Genomic DNA, 9,614 nt, shown 5'->3' with positions numbered 1-9,614 from the left:
TGCTTCAAGCTGCGTGAGCCCACGTTTCCACATGAAAGAGGAATAATAACGCACCTTCCAAGAAACCCTTGTTGAAAACATCGTCCTTGGCTAGCCATGCCTTCACGATGTTGTTGAGAGTAGACTCATCGAATTGATTATCTTTTGCCTCATATATCGTGACCGGGATAAGGTTGACATGGCCATGGTTGTGACTGGAAGACAACGGGAGAACTGCCACCGGCTCAGGGTGGACGAAGTAATAGACCCCATTGACAGTCACGGTCGCGCCAAGGTTGGCAAGGATGGCACGCGCAACCCCATAGAAAGTCGCGAGGATGAAGAATGACAACGCATGCATGGCTTTTACTGTAGAAGGTATGTATCTCAATTGCAAGTGAGGTCTGTGGTTGAAAGTGTCTCAAGGCCTGATAACAAAGGCGGTCGAAGTAAGGAGGGCGGTAACTTTTTATACATCTGATTGGAGCTCAAGTTCCACTTTCTTGTAGCTAATAAGCCTCCATTCACGAGCAGTTCCATAAACCAGAAGATCTCAATTGGCCCTATTCCGAATTATTACGTGCAAGCTGAGTTTCTGAATTGCTTCAATAGCAACAGCAGCATTCTCAATTCCTAAGGAAACTCAGGACTCTCAGAGCAATTCTAGTTAAGCTATCTAACCGGTAATTGCGCCTAGATAAGATATCTCAAGGCGCAGATCTGGATCCTTCATAATCACTAACCCCAAACGCGTAACGCGGCGGGGTTAGTAGCTGATGAGCCGCTGAATAAGCCGTCAGCATTACGAAGTAAAGTCGAGTATTTAAACATAGGATATGGACTGAGCGAAGTGTTTTACGAGGACTCATTCGATTACTACTACTCTCTCTATTATTACTCCTGTTTGTCAATATGTCATCAGAACGTCGCTGGGATCAACGCCGCTTTCGGCTCGAGGAGTCGACAACCCTCAACGACGGCAAGCGCACTATCTTCATCGAAACCATGACTCCGGGAACTACTGTACCGCCTCACTTCCATACACGCTTCTCAGAAACATTCGATCTCATCGAAGGGTCTATCTCTGTCTATAAGAGCACGGATCCCAACCTGGACGCCCTAGAAGCCTCCGCTCAGTCACTAGAAGTGGGCAAGCCGCAGACTGTCACACCAAACCTCTTTCACAAGTACCTTGTCAATGATGATGGAGGCGCTGTCTTGCGAGTAATCCTTGAACCAGGCGACGCGGACTTTGAGAGGCTGCTGAAGATCATGAACGGGCTGGACGCAGACGGCAAGCTGGCGAAGATGGGAGATAGCTTGGTGCTCATGGCAGTTGTTATGGAGCTTAGCGACGCTCACCTTGTTGGTCCTGCGAAGGGTATGTTGGATGGCGTGAGAAGGGATAATAAGGACGAGATTGAAAAGCTCAAGGCTGAGCTGTTGACGGCATATGACACTGAAGAAGCACTGCAGGGGCTACTCCAAGGGCAGTAGTAGTAGTATTGTAGATTTTCCCATTTATCTATGTCGCATATCGATGACTTTAATGACCCCCACCATATCCCCCTCCGTCATAACCTTCTCCGTCATAACCTCCTCCGCCAAAACGTCTTGGAGGGCCACTGCCATCAGCAGGAGTAGTACGACCGGAAGCAAACTTTACTGTAATACAATTTCCATCAATTCTAAATTTTGGTTGTCAGATTTTACGTATGTGATAATGTAGTATGCGATACTCACTCCTTTCCGTTCGCACCGCTTATTGCAAGGTCAGCTTGAGAAGGACTATCAAAGCTCACATAACCAAAGCCTCGAGAGCTGCCAGTGTCCCGATTACGCATGACGATCTATTTCATGGGTTAACACATTGTATGGTTATTTTCAAGAGGTAATCAAGCCCTTACCACATCTGTGACGATGCCAAACTGTTCAAAACAGGAGCGCAGAGTGTCATCAGTGGTGTCACTTGATAGGTTTCTAATATTATCATCAGGTTAATAAGGCGACATTTTCAATTTGGGTGGGTCTTACCCAACATGGAGAGACATTTCGGCTCTTACTGGGAGATGGTAGTCCGTAATTTATGTGTTCTTTTGGTTCTGGGAGTGAAATGCTTCCGGTTCTCTGGTGCTTCGTCTTCTGGTTTATATACATAAAATATGAATAGCAGCAACTCCTTGTCCTCTTCCCAGGCATGAGGAAAGACCGGATCTCTTACGCCAATAAGCCTGGCACGACGCAAAGTCACTAAGCTGGATCTAGTATGACTGACCGTGGCTCATAAATGAGCCAATAGTCTAGCGTGGATGGTTTCCATCCGCGGTTAGCTTGATGGCCTCCATGCACACCCCATGCATGTCTCAGTCCAGCTGAGGACGGAATGTGAATCTTTAACTATTAGAGAAGCTTGAGTGGCGAGATTCATGATCGCCGACCAACTTTGAGAGTCAAATGACCCTGTGGCTGACATCCGAGCGCTTGATTGCTTCAGAGACCTAATGTTGTCCGTTAATATGCTGATTAAATAATTGATCGATCCCAGATAAGTAAATGCCTCTTTCGATGCAACAGTGAGGGAATTTTAAGTTTACTAGCACCCCTTGAGAGGAAAGAGATTGGTTATACTATTGAAATAGCGTTCCAGTCAGCCTTGGTGAAATGAGGTAGTAATGAGCATTAGACAGACTCTTCGTCTTTCTAGGCAAAATTGACCACTGGCAAGGTTTGATTCAGCGCGTATTCTCGCAAGTTCGAATCAAATACCTGCTCCATTTCCGTAAGACCTTCAATACTTTTCCATCCTCCCTCTCCAATGCCTTGATTGACAATAGTGTTGTTGATCATAGGCCCAAGCTGGGACGAACAACTCCAGTCTTCCTGCCACATCCCAACCCTGATAAACTCGCGCTATCCATCACAGGAGCTTTCTTCAAGAACAAGTCCAAGGCCGACATTGTCAGGACTAAGCTTTTGGGGTTCAGCCGCATTCTCTTTGCGCAGGTACAGTGGGGCAAGGAAGTACTGCGAGGATGTCTTTATCGGCTTGCTGAAACCAACCCTGATCTCTCTGTACTTCCTTCGACCGCTCAGCTTTCCGGGGAAAATGACATCTCGCGTCATCAGGTACAACACGGCATAATAACTCAAATTAATGCTGCATGTCTGACCGTGACGCGTAGCGGAGCCAATAATGTAGCATCGCTGGAGTCCATCTCTGGTTAGCCTACGCATCCCGCTCGTGTCTCAGCCCGGCTGAGGATTTGCTGTAGATCCTCTACTATCAGGGCTAACTATCACTATAGCAATGGCGATTCTGAGTTCTTGCATGGGTTGAGATTAAGCTGTGGCTGGGCTATCATTCAATCCGCAACAGTTTTCAACTGGTTGTCATCCAGATGACCTCTCTGACAAGTCGTTTTTCTTACCGTGAACTCAATTCTCTTCATCCAGGGATATGTTAATATAGTTTGAGGAGTTTTAGTTTATAAACAGGCATCACTAACACTATTTTAATACTCTTCTTTACAAATTTGCAGTATAAGTAACAGCCATGAATATATAGGCCCATTAAGCCGTGAATAGCCTCACCTGAAATTCACCAATTTATTTCTACCTCGACCCCCCCTGTCGCTCTGGTGCAAAGGTCACCTTGATCCTACGACCATTGATTCTAGTTTTCCGTTTTATTAGCTAACTATCTATTCCCTCGGTATAATTGAACTCACTCAGTGTTGTCTAAGTACTGCTTAGTGATCGCGGCGGCTTCTGGGCTATCGAAAAACACGAATGCGTATCTTCTGCTTCGGCCGGTAGTGGCGTCGCGTATAACCAGCTAATCAAACAGTTAGCTTATGCCTGCTCGAAAAGCCTCGGTGAACTGGCCGCCTTTTCAACCTCATAACGCTCACTAAACGCATCCAGAAGATCATCCTCTGTAGTATCCCAGCTCAAGTTACTGTAAAGCGACAAGTTAGAGAGTTGTTTGTGTCATTACAGGGATAACTGACGCGACGTGGAGTTTCTTGGCAGCCATGGCATTTGTTGGACTTGCGTTATTGATAAGATATGGAACGCCTTCTGACTGTGAATAGACTACTTACTACACTAGAGAGACAGAAGACCACTCAGCATTCGAAAAGTGAGGTAAATCCGAGCATTTAACAGAGTCGGCCATGATCTGTTCCTTCTCTTCCTGCAACTCTCCTCTCAGGTTCTCACCTAACCGCCCGTTTTCGTCTGCGCCAATGCCATTCTGCTCTTCATCATGCACCCCGTATTGGTCCAGCTGACTTGTGCAATTCCTGGGAAAGTTGACCATTGAGGATGCATGCCGTACAGCATATTCGTGCATCTTAGAGTCAAAACTTCGTTCAAGCTCCGTAATATCTTCGGTACTGTTATTGACCGTCTTACCAGTTCCTTGCTGTACGATGGTGTTACTGATCAATGGACCAAGTTGAGAGGGCAAGCTATTATCTTCTTGCCACCTCCCAACTCTGATGAACTGACGTTCGCCGTCTGTGACTGTCTCTTCAACAATAATTCCATGGCCCTCAGTGTCGTCGGGGCCGAACTTGATCACTTCTTGATACTTATCTTTGCGAAGAAATAGTGGGATAAAGAAGTAGCGATGGGCTTCGTTCAATGGTTTGCTGAATGACAAAGTGAACACAGCATAGCCATCTTCTCTCTCTCTGCGTGGTATAAGGCTCAAGTAATCTAGGTCTGCTGAGTTGGACTCAATGTTCTGAGTGATCCGGAAGAATGATGGCAACTTGTGCATATCCGCAATCCCTGTAAATTCCACAGGAATGAGGAGACATCTGACTCGGAGAATGGCCCGATGAAACGAAACATAAGGATCAGTCTCTGGCGGTGTAATAGACCGCTGACTCAACAGAGCCAGGCAGTCAAACCTGTCGGATTTGAATGAATCCGGTTCTGTCATGGAAATTCTCGGTCCCTCGCCATTAGCTACTAATAGACCAGGAATCATCGATCCCGAGAAGCTCATCCAGGACCACGAAGGCAGTACCATACTCTGCGTGCCCATTGTGGCGGGCTTCACTCGAGCAGGTTGTTCCCTTGCTATGTCCGGCACCCAGAGGAGATCCTGCATCCATGTCTCAAGCCATATGCCAGCAAGATAAGTATCACCAGTCGACTCCGCAACAGCCCTCGCAATTCCGGAAAATGCAACAAGTCTGTCTTCCTCGAATGTCAGATGGCAAGCGGAATACTGCTCAACAAGCAAGTTCCAATACTCGCCACCATCGCTGCCTGTAAGACTGTCAAAGCCATGGCGACGTGATATGTGCGGGACACCTAAAGGAGAGGTCTCACTTGCAATGAACGGGCCTGACGAGTCGCCCTCGCACTCCCAGTACAAATCCTCATTTCCGAGGCAGAGAATTCGTCGTGACAGACATCGCTCTTGCACAACCCATGCCCTTTTGTTGATAGGTGCGTTGTTAACGTCAAAATTGTAGCTTCCTGTGTTTTCTACCCTGACAAATGCGTAGTTATTCGCACCGGACATAGAGTCTTGACTCGACGAGTCTCCTTGGGATACCACAAGACTCTTTAAATAGGTAAAAAGGGAATTTGGGCCATTTTCTGTCAATGCAGGGCGCTTATACGACTGTGGCCGAGGTCGTGCTATGGTGCTGGGTCGGCAGTCGCGAAAGACAGTGGAATCGGAGAATTCCCAAAGTATCATTAACGTGAGAAAGGCATAACGGTAGACATCGAGCATGATGGGAGCTTCATGTCGGAAATCGGCGCCGTTATCGTCTTGTATGATACAGAGGGAGTCAATCCATATATACCGCATCGACATCGCACGACATATATCAAGCATGTCTCTATAGTTCTGGGGTAAGATGCCATCTGGCTGAGAGTCACAGTACGCGTCATAGTTCTTTCGCAGGAGCGTCGGGGTGTTCTCAGCCCATCGATGTGAGAGCGCAACGTAAGGAAGTCGTTCTTGCCGAGTCTCGATTATGCGCCACGTTGTTGAATCGCCGGTGCCAAGATCAAGTAACCTTGTAGGCATTTTTGCATCTAAAGGCGGTGTCGCTCGAGCCAGGCATGAAGGGTGGTTCTTGTCGCAGACTCCAATCCACCGATTCGCTACCTCGGCTGCCGATTGAGCAGTATGTTGGGCTGGAATGGGGTTCTTGCTTTCTATCTCTGTGTTTCTTTAGTCGACTCTCCACTAATACCCAGGATAACTTTATCACTCACCTTCAAAGAGTTCTCTTGATGTCTTTGTGATATTCAGCCGAAGCCTCGTCGCTTTCAATCCAGTACCCTCGAGGCAGACCCAGATGTTAAAGAAGTCGTCTTCGATATCGAAATGGGCATAAGTTATCGTCGCTTGAAAGTCGGCTACTCTTTCATCGCTTGGAGACGCGATTGGCGATGATCGGATCGCCCGCCAGCAGCTCCAACAGAGAGGACAATCAGCTTCCAAGGACGCCACAAACGTGTCCCAAGACGAGTGTAGTGAGAAACGCCCTTTCATGAACCATTGTGCTTGCGATAGCTGTTTGGGGTCTTTTCTCTTTTCCCACGTGCCGGGCTTCGATGATGGTCCATTATGAACTATAGGAGCATCACCAACCCCATCTAAGGATGGGAAGTCAGGTAAGGCTTCTTGACAACTTTTGCAAAGACTCATAATGATACTAAGGAATTCAGAGACTTAATTCGAGATCTTACTCATTACACAACAACGAGAGGGGTCATGGTGGGTGATTCTGTTATATATCATCTCAACTCGGGATCAGAACTCATGATATGACCCGATTTCCGCCATGCTGATCGGAAGGATCTGTCGCTGTAACACTGCAGCTAGGCGCGCGCTTATCACAGAACAATACCTTCGATGCCGTCGGTCCATTTCGGCCTGCCAAAGCTACCCATCGCTCTTCCTTCACCATATACTAAGAGGGTAAATTGCCGGAGGCAGATGCAGAGGCATGCAACAATTACAAGATCACTTGTCGCTAGGAAGACTTTCCATTTTCACCCTTGTCAAGATCCCCGACGTCTTTTTATCGGTAAGCCATCGCGGGGCTGCCCTGGCCAATCAAGCCCTTCTAGACTGGATGCATGAATGCGACCCTGTGGCGCGTCCTGGTCGGGAATAACGTATCATGACGCGATATGCCCGAATGGACTGAATGCGTTGCAGAGGATTGCCTACCCTGTATGAGAACACTGAGGAATTCATTGGCTGAACGTGACGCGATTCCGGAAACGCGACAGAACAATTCCTACAGAGGATTATCGGTTGCAAATTATTCCAGGAATCAAAATGATAAGCAAATGATCTGAAACTGTCAATAATCGAGATAGGCACTGGCAATGCATCTTTGCGAGCAACACTTCATAACCCCACAAAACCACGCGACAGCACAGCCATCCCCAGAAGATGACAAACAGCAAGCACAACTAGAGCGCATCTTTGAGATAAAACTTTAGAAGTATTCATTGAAACACGCCTATTCCGATGTCAGGCATCAATCTGCCCATAAGCTACAAAGAAACTCATGCATGGGGCAGGCGTTACAGCGCTTGGCGAAAAGGAAATCGAAGAGGATCAAGATAATAAAAGTGATAGTTAATCGACAAGCATGCTGCACGGTTGTCCACAGTCGATAAGAGGCAGTCTTGTGGGGCGTCTAAAATAACCAATTAAAGTGACTCAGCGTCTCACGACCCACTCTTCTCAAGAACAGGAGGTCTCGGCCTAAAATGCCCCGAGCCGGCCGAGTACGCTGTGGAGGATCGCCAACCCTGCATATTTGCTCTGAGGATCTTGGTAGCTGGATGGAAAGCGATTGCTGCAATGCATTATCTGTCGCTGATGATTATAATGATCGAGTTGTTCCAGTAATAGGAAGTGATCATTATAGTCCAGCACTGTCAACAATGGAGATCAATATCTTGTCATGCATGCACTCTTATAGATATATAACTAGATCCAGCCCGCAGAAACAAACCAGGGTTTAAAGCAGATAATGTCACATCGATTTGATTTACACTCTATCCTGGATCAGTTTTTAAGCATAGATAGTATTTTATTTATAAGGAAGACTAATTATAGATACTAGTCCTTGTCCTTCTATCTGTGCTTACCTATCATTAACTTATACTTAAAAAGTTTATATAAAAGAGTTTAAATAATCTCACTATACTACTTAAGGCTTGTCTGACTAGTAACCCAATACTCTTGTTTCCTGTTATGATTGACCAAGCTAACTAATTGCTGTACTATAGTATAGTAGGTCTGTCCCACGCCATCGCTTAGCAGTTAAAAGCCCTCTTGCACTGATCGACTATTACATTATTGTCAGCAACTACTCTCACGGGATATCAGAATAAGGGGACTTACTGGCTCTGTTGAAGCAGCTAGCACAGCGGCAGCTCAGTGCGCAACCAGTGTTCCAGACAGCAAGGCAAAGGTGATAGTCCTTCTGGTTACAGGCTCTGGTCTCAAGGACAGGCGCAACGGATCGCGCCTCAGACGAGCTGTCGTCCTCGAAGCCGATGGCATCGTTCCAGATCTTCTGCCACACGGGGTCAGAGGTGTCGACTACTCCGGAGAACATGGAGAGGGAGGGCTCTTCGTCGGTCTTGGGGGCGGCCATGGCCAGGGTGGCAAGGTTGAGAAGATAGATGAACTTCATGATGATAGCAGTAGTGTTGAGTCTTGGGATGATGTGCTTGTTGAGTTGTGAAGTACTTGAGTGATCTGGAAGACTACGAGCGACAGCTTGACTCTTTTATACCTTTTTTTACTCTTCTTTTTACCCAAGACCCTCGTTGCTTGTTAGGTCATGGCAACTCTATTATCCATGGGAATATCCACTTGAGGACTGTTGGTTCTGTCTTTTTGATAGTATTCACACTCCCCTGATACGAGAAACTGTGAAAAGAGCCTGTCTCTGCATATAAAATGTTGTTGGCTGTGATCGTGCGGCGTAGTCTATACTCCCCAGCCTATCCTACGCCACTTTTCACTGCGAGGCTTTTATAGTTGTCGGACCAGCAGGTTGACTAAGCAGAGAAAGTTTTTATTTCAAGGTGAGTATATATATCAATGTTCAACGCCTTCTCTCAGAGTGTAGTCTGTGATACTAGAAAGGGCTTGAGTAGGTTGTCAGTCGTCACGACACCCCTGCTAGTCATAAATGACTTTGAGTGGCCAGTTATGCTTACATCCTGTTGTGCCTCTGGCCCCTGCCATGCATATCTCATACCACACTTCCATCAGCATGGATTTTGCTCCTAGCCAAATGTTTCTGGGGCCTGCATGCCCAAATAGGCTGGAATTCGGATACACACGCCCCGGTTCTTAAATCAAACCCTCGCCAAGAACATATACATTTTCATTGCGGCGTTTATGTTCATAGCTGCCAGCACCAACAGAGTTGAGTCACGGTAATATCATCGCGATGATCAGATCATTTTGTCATGGACTTTAATCCGGCTAGCTTTTCCACATGCCATTCACTCACACTTGGACCTCGGATACAGCAAACGACCAGCGTCGTTATTTTCGGGTCATTAAGTTCCTTTTCCAATGCGAGATACATGCCGCGTACCGATGGTGACCCAATCAA

General features: G+C 46.8%; 2 protein-coding genes across 2 annotated transcripts; both read right to left on the bottom strand.

The window, feature by feature from the left end:
- Positions 1 to 4,081: 4,081 nt before the first annotated feature.
- Positions 4,082 to 6,037, bottom strand: J7337_007806 (uncharacterized protein; the record flags this gene model as incomplete). Its single annotated transcript, XM_044825433.1, has 1 exon — positions 4,082 to 6,037. One exon carries the CDS (start codon positions 6,035 to 6,037, stop codon positions 4,082 to 4,084), a length of 1,956 nt encoding a protein of 651 aa, XP_044681090.1.
- Positions 6,038 to 8,302: 2,265 nt separating this feature from the next.
- On the bottom strand, positions 8,303 to 8,678 carry J7337_007805 (uncharacterized protein; the record flags this gene model as incomplete). The annotated part of the gene is made up of 2 exons (XM_044825432.1): positions 8,303 to 8,319; positions 8,384 to 8,678. The coding sequence occupies 2 exons, from the start codon at positions 8,676 to 8,678 to the stop codon at positions 8,303 to 8,305; spliced, it is 312 nt and encodes a 103-aa protein (XP_044681089.1).
- Positions 8,679 to 9,614: the final 936 nt, after the last annotated feature.

Source organism: Fusarium musae, chromosome 5 (assembly GCF_019915245.1).
Source record: "Fusarium musae strain F31 chromosome 5, whole genome shotgun sequence".
NCBI lineage: Eukaryota > Fungi > Ascomycota > Sordariomycetes > Hypocreales > Nectriaceae > Fusarium > Fusarium musae.
The sequence above is the reverse complement of the archived record's forward strand: the minus strand, read 5'-3'. Positions and strand labels throughout refer to the sequence as shown.